This window comes from Diospyros lotus, chromosome 4, assembly GCF_014633365.1.
Source record: "Diospyros lotus cultivar Yz01 chromosome 4, ASM1463336v1, whole genome shotgun sequence".
NCBI classification, from domain to species: Eukaryota; Viridiplantae; Streptophyta; class Magnoliopsida; order Ericales; family Ebenaceae; genus Diospyros; species Diospyros lotus.
In genome coordinates this window covers 15,718,083-15,736,803 of record NC_068341.1, presented here as the reverse complement: position 1 = coordinate 15,736,803, position 18,721 = coordinate 15,718,083, and the positions used below count along the sequence as shown (strand labels likewise).

The 18,721-nt window shown below is 37.3% G+C and overlaps 2 protein-coding genes across 4 annotated transcripts in view; one reads left to right on the top strand and one right to left on the bottom strand.

Moving 5' to 3' along the window:
- The first annotated feature begins 1,718 nt into the window (after positions 1-1,718).
- Positions 1,719-3,858, top strand: LOC127799569 (uncharacterized). Of its 3 annotated transcripts, none has more exons than XM_052333716.1 (4): positions 1,719-2,557; positions 2,857-2,949; positions 3,068-3,135; positions 3,574-3,858. In XM_052333716.1, exons 1-4 carry the CDS (start codon positions 1,934-1,936, stop codon positions 3,611-3,613), a joined length of 825 nt encoding a protein of 274 aa, XP_052189676.1. In that variant the 5' UTR covers positions 1,719-1,933; the 3' UTR covers positions 3,614-3,858. The 3 variants fall into 3 exon arrangements, with proteins under 3 accessions (XP_052189676.1, XP_052189674.1, XP_052189677.1); XM_052333714.1 differs by having other exon boundaries at positions 3,272-3,858; XM_052333717.1 differs by lacking the exon at positions 3,574-3,858 and adding an exon at positions 3,251-3,414.
- Positions 3,859-4,207: 349 nt separating this feature from the next.
- Positions 4,208-18,721, bottom strand: part of LOC127799570 (5'-adenylylsulfate reductase-like 4) — a 37,232-nt gene continuing 22,718 nt past the window's right edge. The window contains exons 2-4 of the mRNA XM_052333718.1: positions 5,608-5,795; positions 5,380-5,504; positions 4,208-4,890 (exon numbers count right to left, since the gene is read on the bottom strand). Of these exons, the coding sequence (XP_052189678.1) occupies positions 4,463-4,890; positions 5,380-5,504; positions 5,608-5,795 (741 nt within the window). The 3' untranslated portion in view covers positions 4,208-4,462. The remainder of the gene's footprint in view (positions 4,891-5,379; positions 5,505-5,607; positions 5,796-18,721) is intronic.

Genomic DNA, 18,721 nt, shown 5'->3' with positions numbered 1-18,721 from the left:
CCACAAAGAAAACAAAAACTAACACCAACACCAACACCATTTACATACTAAAAGTGTAATATTATTATTGCACTAAAAGTTTTGTATTCCCTATTAGATGGGTTTGTTTCAAAATTTTTATTATTAGTAATTTTTTATATAAATACATGTTTACCATTATTCCTTTTTTAGCCTAATCATATGGAATCATTTTGGATTAAATATAAAATTACATCCATCTCATACAAACCATTGAAACCATTTGTACTTTTCTATTTCTATCTACTATAAATTAAACACAAATAATTTAATTGATATACATGAAAATTATTTATTTTATTTTTTCTTCTCTTGCAAATCAGAACCTCGGAATTCTACGATTTAAAGATAATAAAAAAATATAAAAAATAGTTTATTTACTTATTTTCCTAATTTATAGTACAACCAAACAGGTTGTTATGACTTAAAAAAACCTGAGTTTAACCCTTTTATTAATAATTCATATTAATATTAATGTATAAAATATTATCACTTACATCAAATTTAGTGTTTATAATTAAGGAATTGAGATTAAAAGAAAAAGGAAAACTAAGCAGCAGAGGCTGCCCTGCCAGTGGTGTGGCTGAGAAATTTCCAGTATCTTCTTGTGGGCACATTTGGATACGGATCTAATCTGGACCATCAGTCCATCATAGCACACCTTTTACGTATTATTATATATTGAATATAAAATTGATGACATTTATTTTTTACTAAACAAAAAAAAAAAAAATAGCACGATTCTCTTAATTTAAATAGTTTATGAATTAAATTGAGGAGTAGAATAATGTCATAGATACCTCACTAAATTTATCAAGTTGTATTGAGTTATAATATGAATTAAATAATTAAAAATGATATACAAGTATATAATTAGCTATTATTTGTAATATTTAACTTGATAAATTTAAACTCATCCCAATCTCTGGTTTAACACTTTAAACTCATCTCAAATAAATTGATTTTAAAAGAATTATAATGTTATCTAACACATAAATCAATCGAGCCCTATAAAGTGCTTCCAAATACAAAGATATCTTCACAATTTCGCGCATAGCCATGAGCTATTAAAGTTTCTATCAATCCGGTCCAATTGACAGTGACACCCCCGTCAATTTGAACAACATCAATAATGTAAAATATACATCTCTTTAATAATAATATAAGCTCTTAAATAAATTGATAATTAATCATTTTAACTTAATATCAAATTTTTATTAACAGACTAATATTTAGAGCCCGTTTGAAAAAAAATCAGTTTTTAATTTCTAATTTTATGACTTTAATTATGGTTTTAGTTTAAAAAAATTTAAATATTGTTTCATAACTTTGATTTATTTTAATTTTTGCTTCTGATTTGGTGTTCTTTTGGGGCTTTTTCTTTCCTCCTCCCTACCCCTACCGTCCCGAAGTCACCAGAATTTTAAAATTTTCTTAACAATTCCTCTGGCGATGATCATGACGGTGGGGTTGCTGGCAGATGGCAACACTAACGGGTTATTATCGAAGGAAGGGAAGAAAAATCAATCGAAATGAAGAACAAACGGATCCTCTTCCTCAAATTGCAGCACATGTTTAGATTAGTGTTAAAACTTGAAACTTAAACTAATTTAGAGCCAGTTTTGCAAGTGTTGAAGTTGAAATGAAAGCCCATGCTTTAGAAGATAATATATATGTGTGTGTGTGTGTGTACCCACAAAAGACAATAACAGAGCGAGCCAGCCAGCCAATGAGCCAAACATCAAGATCAATTTCATGGTGCTGCTTTGTCTTCTCTCTGGGCTATGTACTACTACTGGCATACTGCTCTGCTACTACCCACTGACATCCACGGCTCCGTTTTCCACTGCCCAAATTTCAAGACCCACATCTCACCCTTCTAATATCTCCCAATTTCTGCTTCTGCCTTCATTTGATGGCCAAGTGTTTTAGCTTGACGGCCGCGAGGGACTGGTGCTACAGATGCTCCTTCTCGAACGCGGGGCTCCAACCAACGGTGAAGGACCTCGGCGACGGGACGGTGATGCACTGTTGGGTACCCAAGACCCGGAAAGAGACGAAGCCTCACTTGGTGCTGCTTCACGGCTTCGGAGCCAACGCAATGTGGCAGTGGGGCGACATGGTTCGTCTGTTGGCGCCCCATTTCAATGTCTACGTGCCGGACCTGGTGTTTTTCGGGGGCTCGTACACGACCCGACCCGAGCGGTCCGAGTTGTTCCAGGCCGGGTGCGTGATGCGGGTCATGGAGGCCAACAAGGTTGGGAAGATGAGGGTGGTTGGTTTGAGCTACGGCGGGTTTGTGGCCTACTGCATGGCGGCGCGGTGGCCGGAGGCGGTGGAGCAGGTGGTGGTGTGCGGCGCCGGGGTGGGGTTGGAGGAGAAGGACTTGGCGGAGGGGATGTTTCCGGTGGCGGATTTGGAGGAGGCGGCCGCCATTCTGCTGCCGCAGACGCCGGAGAAGATGAGGGAGCTCTTGCGCTACGCCTTCTTCAAGTCCCCCAAGGCCGTGCCTTCTTGCCTCCTTAGGGACTTCGTTGACGTGAGTATGCCTTCCTTCTTCTTTCTTTTTCATCTGAAAATTGGCCTTTAGTTTGTAGGCGTACCCAAATTACATATCAGATAATAAGATTTCTAGTTTCTATTTTTTTTTTCTCTTAATAAAAAAATAATAAGTTTGAATTTTAAAAAGCACTTTTGTCTACTGAAGATGTAGAGGTTATTCACTAAAACTGGATTCCCAACTTATGACTGACATCTCCTCTAAGAACGCAAAATTAGATTTTACCATGACAGTGATAAGCTATAATTGTATGAAATTGATCTCTCGGCATATTGCAGGTAATGCATAAGGAGCACTTAGAGGAGAAGAGAGAACTGATTCGAGCCATTCCCAAGGACAGAAAACTCTCGGACCTTCCCAAGATCACTCAGGTGCGTCACTCTCAGGAACTCTCTTCTATTTCATATTACAGTGTGAGCTCAAATTCAACACGTCGTCCTTTCGTTTGTAATTATCTCATGAACAAATAACCCTTGCGTTTGATTGCAGCCTACACTAATAATCTGGGGAGATCATGACCAGATATTCCCCTTAGAACTCGCTTATCGGTTAAAAAGGTACCTCAACAATACTAATCTCCAGCACTTTTTTTTAAACAAATTTTGTGCACAGATATTCTGAACTAAAGTGACTTAATAGTTTATAATAATACGATAAGAACCTCTAGGGTAGGTGATTCTTGGTTTTATGCAGGCACTTGGGGGCCAATAGTGAACTAGTGGTCGTCAAGAACGCAGGCCATGCCTTCATTGCAGAGAAGCCCAAGGAAGTGTTAAGACACTTGAAATCTTTCCTAATTGATTCAGCTCCTTCCTTCAACAAGCTCTCTTCCGGATCATCACAAACCACCACAGCTGATTACTGATTAATTAATTGCAGAAGATGATCCACCCACTAGAATCCATTTGAAATTGTTTTAAACGATTTGCACCCACAACACTATTTTTGTACCTAACTACAAGAAAAAGAATTTGATGTGGCATACCTTTGTTCAGCTCGGCAATTTTGGGCAACATGCAATTGACTTGGTACTAATGTCGAGCTCTGATTTTGCCCCTGCGGAGACCGTGCTACTTCCATGTAACATTCCCAAGTCTTCAATTCCTTGTTCTACGACTCAATATTTGTACGAATTCATCAAGTACTAGACATTGGGACATGTAATATGTTTCTTGTATGCCGAGAGTTGATCGCCCTAGTTAACAACCACGAGCTCATACAAATATTGTGTAAAATAGCAACAGTGATTGGTCTTAACGCATTGTGCATAAAATAAAAGCCAACATTCCATAGCAGCAGCAAACAAGAAGGCGATTTTCAATTATTAAAGAGAATTCATCGAGGAATAATGAACACAGCAGCTATAAATGGTAAGGTTATCAAGATACACCAAACCACCAAAATACAGCTTTCAGATGCTAACATCACTACTCCTAGATCCATTATGCCTGATTTGTATTAAGCCGGAAGGGACAAGAGACCAGCCAATACAGAGCACATTAGAGCAATCACTGAAACCAAATAGACGATCATATAGTTTATCACCGAACATAGATGATTCATGAGCAAGGGAATCCTGAACTCATGCATAAAATGGAAAATCAAGATAGTTATAAGCTATTCACAAAATTAAAACCAATTTTTTATTTGTTGGAAGGTGATTACAAAAATCTATTCTAGGTTACATATAAATGGGGCAGGTTTGCTGCAACAGCCAAACAAATTAAACTTTAGCACCTGACCAGATTAACTGGTTAGACTCAAATGAAGACCCAGTCGAATTGTCTAGGTCTTCTAGAGTACAAACTTCCAGTAACAAGAAATGTTGCAGCTATGAAGAAGCAATCATAACAAACAGTAAGCAAGATCAACTTACTGGCACAATCAACTGGTGCTTGTGTCCCCAAAAGAAACTGAAACCAAGGACTTTGAAGCCCATGCTTTAGCATTCATTGCTCCTCCTTGTAAATTACTTTTCTTGCAGGGTTCCTTTAGGGAACGAAACAATTGTATTGCTCGATTCAGATAGGCCAGAGGATGCTCCAGTAAACTCCTTGACCTTATGCCTAGAATGCATCTTCTCCAAGCCAATTGAGCAAATTTAAACACAGTTGGGAAAATGAAGTAGAGCAACCTCAAAAGAACAAATGCGGTAGCCAAGGCCAAATATGTCTCATGCTGGAGCAAATTCTCAGGAGATCTAGCCCATGAAAAAGGGCAGCTTTCTTGCTCGCCATTATTGTATTCCTCATGATCGTATTGGTGTTCAATTCTTTCCATTGAGAGTTCATCCAGATGTGTAGCCTTAAAGCCTTCAACAATGAGCTTATTTTCATTAAATATCCCTTGAAAAGTTTACTAGTAAATTAATAGAAATCATGAGATGCAGTCCAAGATCTTTGTAGATAATGTGACAAGTTACACATTATTATCATACATGCTCAGGCAGGCAATTTCCTGTGCGAGGACACTAGTAAAAATTTACTTGCAGACATATACACAGGTAAAAACATGTATACTGGCCAGAAGTGCAAAAGACAGGGTGCACATGCAGCAAGCATGCGCAGATGAAAATGAAGTCAATAAATGTATCAGATTAAAATGTCATGTTCAAGTTTGAGACTAGATTCTAGAATTAGAATATAAATAATAATAGTGCAGGATAAAAGTTATTTCAGCCTTAAAGTTCCTTCATGACCAATCAGGAGAAGGAAAAAGGGGAGGGGTGGGGAGAGAAGAACAGATTAACGTTCAAAATCATAGTATCCAAAACAAGAAGACATTCCAGGGGAAGGCCTTACCTGTAACATCATTGTAGAAAGCAACAAGAGAGCCAAGGCTACGGGATCCATGGTAGCGCATACGAATGGTAGAATTTAGAAGAAAAAGAGTAGGAAACCCATGAACTCCATACTTTGAGAGAGTGCTGATAAATACAATATCAATATTATTTGGACATGTCAATATCAATATACACATATCTAATATACATAAAATAATAAACACAAGAAAGGATAATGTTCCCAAACCTTGGCCTGATGGTTAATTCTTCAATCGCAAAATGAGGGATGGAGGGGTACAGTGATGACAAAATAGATAAGGTTGGTCTAATCGTTCCAGAGAAAGGACACCAAGACGCATAGAAGAGCAAAGCAACATAATTGCGACTATCTTTTTGAATCAAACTCAGTGCTCTTTGCAATGAGACCTCATCTCCCTTCACAAAAAGATGCATGGCATCAGCATGTTACCAGAAAACTTGATGCAAGAAAGAAACACCTGATGTTTGATATAGTTTCTGTCTAAATATAGATTAAAAAGTTAACCAGATCACACCACCTAGGAGAACCTTCCCAATTTGCTGAAGCAATTTCCAAGGGCTGCCAGACTACTCTAATGAAGACAAGAATTGTTTGATGGGGAGGAGATTGTCACGACCCTAAGGGTAAACAAGTATTTTGCCAGGAAGATAACCACTTGTATTAGCAGTTAGCTGGGGAGGTTAAGTGGTTAGGAGGTTGGATAGTTAATTGGTTAGGAGGACAGTAGCTAACTGTATAACAGACCATTCCTTTGTTGTTATGTTAGTTAGAAGGCAGGCTCTATATAAAGCCTATGGTATGTGGATGGGGGATATCGAGAATAATACAAAGCTCTTTCCTTCCAATTCTCTTTCTCTCTCTCTTATCTCTCTGTCTCTCTCTTTCGCATTCTGTTCTAATCTAGACCCGGATTACCAGAATTGTCCAACCCCAATTATGGGGCTTGACAGTTTGTTGATAGATTTCAATGCCTGACTTGCCATGAATTCAAGTAAAGCAGATTGAATAAACTTGTTAACAACATTATAAGTGCATTGTAAATTAAAAAACTATCAACTTGAAATTATCTTTTTAATATTTGGATTTTACTGTATTATAAGGCTTATAATTGTGTTAAGTGAAAAACTATTTATGTTTATAATTTAATTAATAATTTTACAACAACAATAACATATCTACCATTTATCCCACTATGTGGGGTCAGCTACATGAATTCTAAACTTCCATGTATTTCTGTCTTTTGTCATATCTTCATTTAGTCTCATACACTTCATATCAAACTTTAATATCTCTCCCAAAGTCTTCTTGGGTCTGCCTCTACCTCTTTTTTTGACTAATTATTCCATTTCATCAACCCTCATCACATGAGTATCTCTTGGTCTTCTTCTCACATGACCAAACCATCTTTGTCTAGTCTCACTCATCTTCTCCTTGATTGGCACTACTCCTACTTTATTACGAATAACCTCATCTCTAATTTTATCTTTTCTTGTATAGCCACACATCCATCTTAGTATCCTCATATTCGCTATGCTCGTCTTTTACTCATGTTGGTATTTGACTGCCCAACATTCTGAGTCATACAACAAAACTGGTCTTATAGTTGTCCTATAAAACTTTCATTTTAGTTTTAATGAGATTTTACCATCTAATAACACCCCCGATGCATTTCTCCATTTTAGCCAACCTGCCTTAATTTATGCGTGACATTCTCGTGAATTTCTTTATCTTTTTGAATCACTGATCCCAAATATCGAAAATGGTCTTTTCTTTGTATGATTTGGTCTTCCAATTTTATTATAACATCCTCCACTCTTACATTCTTACTAAATTTACATTCCATATATTTTGTTTCTCTTCTACTTAATTTAAATACCTTAAATTCTAAATTGTTTCTCCACAACTCAAACTTAGTGTTCACTCCCTCTTTTGTTTCATCCACCAACACTATGTCATCTGCAAATAGCATACACCACGGCACCTCTATCAATGAGTTCATCCATTACTAAAGTAAATAAGTATGGATATAGTGCAGAACCTTGATGCAATTCCACTGTAATTTTAAACGGTTAAGTATCCCCTCCGCATGTTCTGACCTTTGTCTCTACACCGTGATATGTCATTAAAGGCTTGTACATAGGCTATTCGGATTCCTTTCTTCTCTAAAACCCTCCATAATACTTCTCAATGGACCCTATCATAGGCATTTTCTAAATCTATAAACACCATATGCAAGTCCTTTTGATAATCCCGATACATTTCCATTAGATGCTTTAGTAGGTATATAGCTTCCATTGTTGACCTACCAGGCATGAAACCAAACTGATTTTCCAAGACGTCTGTTTCTTTTATGAGCCTCTGCTCTGTTACTCTCTCACAGAGTTTCATGGTATGGCTCATTAATTTAATTCCTCTATAATTTTCACAGTTTTGAACATCTCCTTTGTTCTTGTATATAGGAACCAAAGTACTCTTCCTCCACTCATCTGGCATCTTTTTTTATTTAAGGATCGCGTTAAATAATTTCATTAGTCAAGAGATGCCCTCTTCTCCCATGCATTTCCATGCTTCTATTGGTACATTATCTAGTCCCACCGCCTTATGATTTTTCATCTTTTTTAATATTTTTTAATGCTTGCCTTATTTCTTTTGAACTTATGTGTCGATAAAATGTATAGCTCACTTTCCCTTCGGAGTTACTAAGATGTCCCAACCTAACTCTTACGTCCCCACCATCATTGAATAATTTTGTGAAATACTCTTTCCATCTCTCTTTAATCTCTCCCTCATTCACTAATACATTTTGGTTTCCATCTTTTATGCATTTCACTTGGAGATCCCTTGTTTTTCTCTCTTGCTTTAACTAATTTATATATCTCTTTCTCCATCTTTTGTATCAAGTTGTTTATATAGATTATCATACGCTTTTGACCTTGCTTTACTAACATCTCTTTTTGCTACCTTTTTCGCTTCTTTATAATTTCTTAGGTTTTCTTCATTATTGCACTGATATATAGCCTTATAACAACTTTTCTTATTTCTAATTTTCAATTGCACCTCTTCATTCCACCACCAAGACTCCTTAAAGTTTGAGACTCTACCATTTATCTCTCCAAGGACTACCTATGTCGTGCTTCTCAAGGCAGTAGCCATTTCTCTCCACATTTGGTTTGCCTGTCCTTCTCCATTTCATTCTCTTCTACCACTTAATTTTTCTTTAAAGATTAATTGTTTCTCCCCTTTTAAATCCCACCACCTAATTCTTGAATTTTGTTTTATGTGATTTTTTCTGTTCCAATTTCTTATTTGGACGTCAAGTACCAAAAATCTATGTTGAGTAGTCAAACACTCCCCCAGTATCACCTTACAATCCCTACAACATAACCGATCCTCTTGTATCGTGAGAAAGTAATCTATTTGAGTGCTTGATGTGACATTTTTATATGTGATTTAAGTATTTGTCTCATTTTTTTAACCTAGTATTGGTTATGATGAGCTCAGATGCTATAGCAAAATCTAGAATAGACTTACATTCATTATTAATTTCCCCGAACCATACCCTCCATGCACCTCTCTATAGCCGTTTCTGTCTCTACCCACATGACCATTTAAATCACCTCCTATAATCACTTTATCTTCTCTTGGTATCATTTGTATGAATCCCTCTAGGTCGTCCCAGAATTTTGCTTTTATCTCCTCACCTAACTCTGCTTGCGGTGTATATGTACTAAAGATATTCATAATCATTATTCCTAGACCAACCTTCACCATAATAATCCTATCCCCTATTCTCTTTACATCCACTACCTCATCTACTAAGTTTTTATCCATAATTAATAATTTTATTGCAAAAAAAATGTAATAAAACTTTATCATTAAAAATAATGTTAATTGTACATATTAAAAGTATTTTTATATCCAAATAATATTAACTATGATCTGGCCAAATACATATAACAACATTAAAAGCACATTTTTAACATCATTATTTGATTGTTAAAAGCACTTTTTCCCAAGCACTGGCCAAACACATATAACAATTGGGTTGTGCCATATTGTGCCTAAATTTTAAGAAAAGTGTAGGATAAGGCTTAAAAATGATGCTTTTAAATCTAAAATTTTGAAACAATACTGAAAATATACAAATATAATGGTAAATACTAAATAATACTTCAGAATATTTTTATTTTCTTAAAATAATATTGACAAATAAATGGTCACAACTAATGTAATGTACACATAACAACCAACAACAACAACACTATACTATTATGTATAGGCCTTAATTCTAGTAGGAAAGTTAGCTATATAAATTCTAAAACACTAATTTTTTCTATCATATAATCTAAGGGCACAAGGTGTTATAAATAAAACTTATTTTCAAGCAAAATGTGTTTTTCAAATCTTATTTTTATGACCTAAACACTTTTATTGTTGGTGATAACCAACCAATGCGATTGTATAAGTCTTGAGAATAAAGTGCAATAAATATAAAAAATTATTATCTTATCATGTGCCCCAACAACGAGGATAGAAAAACTTGACTATTCAAGATAAGAATTTAATAAAATTTCTCTTTATTTTGCATTATTAAAGATTCTTATTTTGACTATAAAATATGTTGAAGTAGCATTAATCGTTATTATTTTTCCTTAAATGCTACAAATAAATAACTAATGTATATATTATTAGGGAAATTAGATGAGTCAAACTCAAGGAGACTTGTGCCATGTTGTGACTAAATTTCAAGAAAATCATTGGGCACGATTAGAAGACATGATATTTTAAAAATCACTGGGGCACAATTTTGGGATTTTTACATTTTGAACATATTTTGGTTGATTTTACGAATCTAAAGAGTATAAATAGAAGCATTTCTGGGGAAAGACCTAACTGAGGATTTTGCATTTTTGCTTCTTAAGTTGAGGTGCATTTGATACTAAAGAACCAAAAAAAGAAAAAAAAAGGGGGGGGGGAAGAAAGACATGATGGACGGCTTCAATTATTAGGGCATGTCAAAAAGCAAATTTTTACTTATCGTCACTGAAAAAAAAAAAAGAAATTTTTAGTATAAATGGGACATACATTCAATTTGAAGTCATGTGTCAATCCATGAGAGAGAGAGAGAGGACTGACTAATCGATCCCACTGAATTGTTAGATAGAAAGGAACCCACATTACAGCCCAATTTTTCAGCAAGAACACCCAAGTAGTCCACCAAAACCACCGGACTTTTAGCTAGGTTAATTCAATTATTTAAAAACTTTGAAGCAGTTTCAAAGCAAAAGCGAAATGTCTCAGGTAGCACATAACTGCCCAGTCCCTAGTCCCTAGCGAGAAACACCTAACCACCCATAGAGTCTACTGTTTTAAGTCTTAACATAATGAACAGGGTGAACATAAGAGGATCCCATTGACGTGGGCATGTAGAAGAATCAAAAGGAACATTTGAGACCCTGTTAATCAAAATAGAGAACTTCATCCTGGAAACAGAAAATATATATATATAACTGTGGGTACTTGTATCATTGAAAGCTATGAAGTCCTATCAATATGGTTCTGTGTGCAGCATGAGCACCCCTAAGTACTCTCCCTCTAAGATGAGTATATATCAATGACTATCTCCAATTACAATCCCGTCTCCATGACCTAGCCAACATATTGTGTCGTGCTTCACCAGTTGGACCAAGTTTTAGGTACTCCCAGGACTTCTCTGTCTTGCTACTGCCCGCTCATCATAAAGATACTTGCACCACCCCTTGGCTCAACCACAAGCCTCAGCAACTTACCAACTGAGACCAGTAGCTACTGCTTGGAACATTATCTCCACGCATACTCAAAGGTTCTCACAAGCTACTCCTGCATCACACCTATAACCTATGCATGACGAGCCCCAGAGGCTCCACTACACCTACAATGGTGCATACATCTTCAGTAACTCCAAAAGCAACAACATAGGCAAGGCAGGGCCTAAGTTTCCTGTAACTGAGGCATTTAGGGGTTTGTGGAATGGAGGCCCAGGGTTCAACTTGTTCATTACCTCAAAATACATAAATAAATAAAAAAGAATAAAAAGTTTAATTTCTTACAATCTTAACAAAATCATAGATTTATGATTTTAACCATGGTTACCAAGTTTAATCCCTCCCATGGAACCACTATTCAATTCGTGTAACCCAAAATGCAGTTCCATTGTGATTCTGCCATCCCAGAACACATGTTATACAAATTGAATTCTCAGAATTTGGGATCCAAAATCAAATAACAGAGAAACAGACCAAAAAGAAAAATAGACTCAATTCTAAGACTGGAAGACAAGGTGGAGGTCATTAGATTGCAACCATGTTGGCATCCCAAAAGCAAATGAAGAACTACAAGATTCATCAATATCAGCAAATGGAGAGAGAAAGAAAATTATTCTTTGGGCAAGGAGTTAACCAGGGAGAGAGACAAGATTGCCAAGGATCATTACTCCTGACATGTGGTTTACCACTTTTGTTGATGAGATTACCATATTAACAGTTACATTAATAACTTCGGCCATTTTCTATGAGGCTTGCCACTCTTAGAGCTCTCAATGATATTGATATAGGATTTGTTTATCACCAAAAATAATAATAGTAACCAAATACCAAGATAAGGGAAAAAATTAAGAACCTAAATACTTTGAAAGTTCCCAAATTTGATAACTATTAACTAACATGAATGTGTTGATATGCTAAATTATTTATCAACATGTAATCTAAAAGCTTCTGTTGTTAAAGAGAATGACAATTTCATGGATATGTTATTGTTTCAACTCTTGACACATCCAACCACATTTTACCGCACAATTAAGCCAAGCACGTAAAATTATTTAAATATTATGCTGGAAATGGGATTTAAACACAGCACCTTTATTGTTGGATAACAAATTAAACACATCACCTTTACCTTTACCCTCGTATATAGAGACATCCTTAAATAGGAATCTATTTGAGATGTTAAGATCCTTTGGACTAGTTAAATCTGCTCACATTGACATGGAGACCCTAGCTCTAGGGAAACTGTATATTAGCTTTAAAAATTTAATGTAACATGTGGCTTTACCCTAAAGTGATTATGGAGTTTCTTTAGTAGGAATGATAAATTTTGTCGTTCAACTCCAAGTTCTTTTCAGGCGAGGGAGAATGATGAAGGGCATGGAAGCAAATATTTTGAAAGATATTATTCTACACATAATTATCGAAAGTAGCATGTTTTATTCATTTCCTAGTTAATAGTTTATTTGTTTCCATTAGAGTCCTAATCAGGGATTACTTGAGGTTTCCTAACTAGGATAGCATTAATAATCTATATAAACTGTTTTTGATGTATTTTGGAGGGTGTCAGATCCCGGGGATCTGATAGGGTTCTCTCACCAATTAGCAAGAATTTGGGGAAGAATGAGGGGGAAATTTGGCAGAAGTGTAGAAAGAATCAGAAGAACAGGAAGTGAGGGAAGGAAAGATCGAGAGAGAGAGATGGAGAGAATTTGAAGGAGAGAAATCAGAGATATTTCAAATGTATTCATTCATGCCTATGAATTAGGCTGGATTAGTCTTATATATTGATCCAGATAGCAATGATTCGTCGCCAATAGGGCTGCCAAATATTCAAACCAAGTATAACTGAAGGCTGCTGCGTTCTAGGTACAACTATGAGCTGCTTCTAAGTACACCTGATTCAATCCAGATTAACAGCAGGTACAACAAAAGAAATACATTTATCATCTATTACTACTATACCCTTGGGAACATGACAATTCCCCCTTGTATGAGAGAGTTCTTGTTCCCAAGAACTTACAGCCATTAGCCACTGTTCTTATCCAATACCAGTTTTCTCTATCTATTTTATTCCTCTTTCTTTCTTTCTCCTTCTAGGCCTCTTCTTCCTCGTTCTCAAGTTCTCAAGATCAATTACAGGCATAAGTTGACCCAGAATTTCAATAGAAGAAACCTTATTGAGTTCAAGCCCAATATAACCACCTCTTGCAGTTGTCCAATCAAGATTGGTCTCCCATTTAACATGATCAGCCACTCCCGGATTGATATAGTTAGCAGCTGAAACTTGGAATCTAGAGAAAGGACTATTTGTGTATGGACTTCCTTCAATAGCTCATCACTGTCTAATACAAATAAGGATGGCAGACACGCATCTATAGTTGTGGTTATAGTATTCCTGACAGACCAACTGCCATTCTCTACTGCAAAAATATCACCAATATCCTTGCGATGCAACAATAGAGAATTGTAGACTTGTCTTGGATACTAAGACAAAGGCTGTTTGTGAGAATCAAAACTAGGAGCTGCTGTGACACCAACCCCAGCCATTGGTCCATCCTTCAATATAGTAGACAAAAATTCAAATTGGCCAGCTGGAGTAAGAACAAACAAAGCAGCAAGAGCTTTGTTCCCCACAGTAAAAAAATTTTACTTCTTCAACTATCTCCCTTAGCTTTCCTCCACCTACTAACTATCCCCGAAATCCCTTACCAAATCCACACCCCTTCACAACATTAGAAGATATTTTAGATGAGTATATATCTCCAATCATACCATTTCTAGTAATAGTAAGGGACTCAAATTTCTTTGCCAACCAAGAGCCGATCTAACACTACCACTCACAAACTGGCATTTGAACAAATAAAATAGCAGAAAACTCTTCCTTCTGAGCTGCATCCTGCTCACTACCGCACACCCAAGATTTATCTTCCAGAATATTCTCCTCCAATGGTGTCCCAATGTCCATCCTTGCAATTTCCCTTCCTGTATGGACATAGTGATTGCATAGGAAGGGATGAGCAAGTCAATGGTTGAAACATGGCCTCCATCACGACCTTCATCCCCAACATGATTTATAGCCAGATTATATGATGAAACAATATCCCTATTCGGCCTATTAGATGCATGAAAGCCATCTCCATAGCAGTTCTCATCTCCAATCTGATTTATAGCTTGCATATCAACCAAATCATCAGCTTCCTGCCATTGTAAAATGTGTCTACATAGATCTCCTTATCCTATCTCCTTTTATCTCTAGAATCTTGAGTTACCATTGACCAGTTCACTTCAATTGGTCCCTCAGATCCCTGTAAATTAGAATCCTGCTGAAGGACTCCGGCACCAACTTCCTCAATGTTGACTGATTTATCAGTCAAAGCCTCCTAATTCCATGCAAACTGTTCAACATCATCTTTTTCATTTTGTTCACTGGAATATTCTAGAGGCTCACTCTCAACAGTTTCTTCTCCAAGAGTTCTCTATTACGGTAATTCAATCCTAATAATTGATTGTCTAATCTATCATCTTTTGATTAGAACTTCCAAGATGATCATCTGAAACATCTCTTCTCGACTTACCAAAAAATTCAGCGAGAATGCTGACCTGATACCTTTTAGACAACATCATCGCAAACTACTATAGTTGCTCACATAACATACAGCCTAATTCCTCGCACGTTTCGTGTATCACACTGCTTGTTTCCTTATGCATTTGATTGAACTTATTATCTAATTTCTTTTCCCATGTCTCATGATTCTAGCAAAACACATCATGATTTTTGTTGTAGCCAACTTAAAATGTAGCATTCCTCTGCTACAGTTGAGACTCGTATTGTTTCATGCGTGCACTGCTCCCCATGGCTAACATCTCACGAACAGGACAAGTTGGAGACCAAGGAGCAGGAGCTCTATACGTATTGCATCCAAAACCTTCTATGACCTAATCACCTCTACTTCTTGTGACCTAATCTATCTCAACACCTGGTTCGCCTCTGGATCAACTTCACTATTCCGCTATAGTGAATGTGAATTAGCTGCTCAAATTTCAGAATCCAACTGCGAACCGTCAAAAGTTAGCTGAATTAAATTCACTTTCCTTGTTCAACTGCAAGAATGTCTAAAATCTTCATCAAAACCAACTGCAACTACAGAACCAAGAGTTACTTCTCCCTTTCAGTTATGATCGATCTTGATTTCAACCGTCGAGACCAATTAAACTCATTGGAATCCTTTGTTTCTCCTTCCTAAACGCACATTGCAACAGCCTCAGAAAACTTAGCTAAAATTGCCTTATGTTTTGCCTGTTGTAACAATTCCTATACTCATCAGAATTACCGTCGAAAACATCTGGCCTGCTCACCTCCAAAAGTTGGACAACACTTCTAAATTTCACAACCCCAAGTCAACTGCTGACTCCATCTTCAAGAAACGGACTCAAATCCACCAGAACCACCAAAATCCACACTCAAATCACTTCCGCTAAGAGTCATCTGAACTTCTAATCGAAAGTCTCCTAAATCACCGCTCAATCAGTTCCAATAATGGCTGAGGTCACCTTCCTGAACCGCAACTACAGCAGCTCGAAAAACTAACAGCGAATCAACCTATTGCTCTGCCTTCAATAGTCGAACCTTCATCTTTTCCTCCACAATTCAAACCGAGAGTCTTGCGTTGGAAATTAACCACGTCGAGCAGCAATAGCCTAGAACCGTTCAGAATTCTTAGCTAGATCGCCATCGAAATCTGCCTTCCGAACTCCGAACCTAATTGCAACGACAGTCAATACCTTCAAAATTAGATCGAAAGCGACCGCCTATCAGTAACCTGCTACATTTTGTCGAACTCACGCAATAATTGAGAACCGATGCTTTGCAGTGGATGCAAGGATTCAACTAGATTGTTCTCTAAGGGTGTGTTTGATAGCATTTTGTTGAATAGAAAATATTTTCCAACTTGCATTGAAAACAAAAGCCATCTCCCCCCTGGATGGAATTTTCCATGGAAAAGAGGCTAAAACATGTTGTAATAGTTATACCATGGAATTGAATTCCATGAAAAATGTATTGTGTCAAACAATAAAGATGGAATCCAATTTCTTAGATGGGACATTTTCCATGAACTTTCCATGGTATCAAACACACCCTAAATTCCACCACTAGGAAAGTCAAAATTGAGGAATCAACTTAGATCTTCCAAACTCGTCTATTGCTACAATTTTTCCTTCACTCGCCTTCAAATTTTAAGCCTCAGTTATCAACCGTCAATCACCTCCATGCATCGGAATCAAATTCCGAGAATCAATCGTCTCCTATACTCGAATTAGATTCCGAGTCTCGACTACTTCAAGTTGCTTCAGAATTCAAGTGACTTTGCCTAAATCATTTTTGGAAGTCGCCTTGGTCAATTGTTAGAACTTTTGAATCCATTGAATTCACCAGACCACTAGAATTAGCTGCTCAAATAGTCATCGGTAATTGAATCGAAATCACAACCAAGGACTAACTGCTCTGATACCAAATTGTCAAATCCCAAGGATCTAACAGGGTTCTCTCATCAATTGGTAAGAATTTGGGGAAGAATGAGGGGGAAATTTAGCATAAGTGTAGGGAGAATTAGAAGAACGGGAAGTGAGGGAGGGAAAGATCGAGAGAGAGATGGAGAGAATTTAAAAGGAGAGAAATTAGAAATATTTCAAATGTATTCATTCATGCCTATGAATTATGTTAGATCAGTCTTATATATTGATCCAAATAGCAGTAATTTGTCGCCAATAGGGCTACCAAATATTCAAACCAAGTATAATTGAATGCAGCTGCCTTCTAGGTACAACTACAAGCTACTTCTAAGTACAATTGGTTCAATCCAAATTAGCAGTAGGTACAACAAAAGGAATACATCTATTATCTATTACTACTATACCCTTGGGAACATGACAAAGGGGTAGCTTTGATATTGATTTGAGATTTCCCAATTGAGTTCTTCGAATTCTTTCTTGTTTTGGTGATTCAACATCGGGCCTACTTCCAAATTTAGATCTAAAGATATCACTATGAAGTACGACATTATGTCACGCACATAGGCCATGGCGCGACACCAGCTATTTTCTGTTTTAACGTTCTTGCATTTTGAGTTATGTTTTTATGTTTTCATTTACTTAAAGTTGTCGTACTAGTGAGTGAGGGAAGCTGTACGCTGAGGGGTGTCCTAAGGGAATATCCTACGTGTAAAGGGAACCTAGGAAAAGACAAAATAGTTAGTTAAGGGAGGTGTAATCTGCTAAGGCAGCACCTGGGGCCCAGAGGATGTATATATATCCCTTGTACCCGCCTGTCATGGTATGAAATCGAAGAAGAATATCATTCCCCTTTCTATTCTCTTTTTTTCTCTCTCTCTTTTCTTCTTGAATCTCTCTTTCTCGTTGCTGAATCTCTCAAGAACCCCTTCTTCCCTTCTCATTCATACCGAATTAGAAGGTTACATAATTGTCATTGCCAAGTCGTGACAATCTGGTATCAGAGCACCGGTTCTGGTCTTTACGATAGGAGAAAAGATGGCGGATGGGACCCGCATGAAGAATTTTGAAACACAGCTGTAGCTTGTCAACTCTACAATGACCGAGCTCCAAGGTAGGATGGGTCAGATGGAGGCAGGAGGAACCCAAAACCGAGAGGCGATTCGAGCTATGGATAGCAAGATGGAAGGAGCCTTGGAAGGAATGGGTCAAAGATTGGAAGGCATGGAACAGAGGCTGGATGGGTCCATGGCTAGGCTACGAGAAGACATGCAACAATTCATGTTAATGTTCACAAGACAAAACAAGGTAAGAATGGCTGAAAACTTTCCCCCTAGAGATAGAAATGAGCCTATATTGCGGAGAGATGATGGGAATAGGGGTCGCGCCAATGTGGGAGTAGAGGCAGAACCAGAAGAAATGCTAGAAGGAGTGGTGGGTAACGATAGGAATGGTAATGATCAGAATGGTGTGCATAACGTGCAGCACCAGGGGTTCACTATGCCACGGATGGAGATTCCTACCTTCGAAGGGGTCAACCCCGGTGGTGGGTAAGAAAATGTGAGAGGGTGTTCGAATGGAATAACATTCCAATGGGGCAACGAGCGACAATCGCTGCAACCTACTTTAATGAGGTTGTCGATGCCTGGTTCCAGGGGTGGGTGAGTGTGCAGAATGCATTTACTTGGGAGGAATTTGTGACCAAGAAGTGTGAAAGGTTTGGAGAGAGAAACAGGGTGGATACCATTGAAGAATTTAATAAACTTAGGCAAACTGGGAGTGTTGAGGTATACCTAAGGAGGTTCGAGGATTTGTAGTCCTTTATGACTCAACAGAACCCGCACCTCACTGAAGCTTATTTTGTGTCAAGCTTCTTAAGTGGGTTGGGTGAGGATATAAGACCCATGGTAAAAATGATTAGACTCCAGTCAGTGGAGCAAGCAGCTGAAAGTACAAGATTGCAAGAAATGACCATAGAAGCACTCATGAGAAAGCAGCGACAACAACAC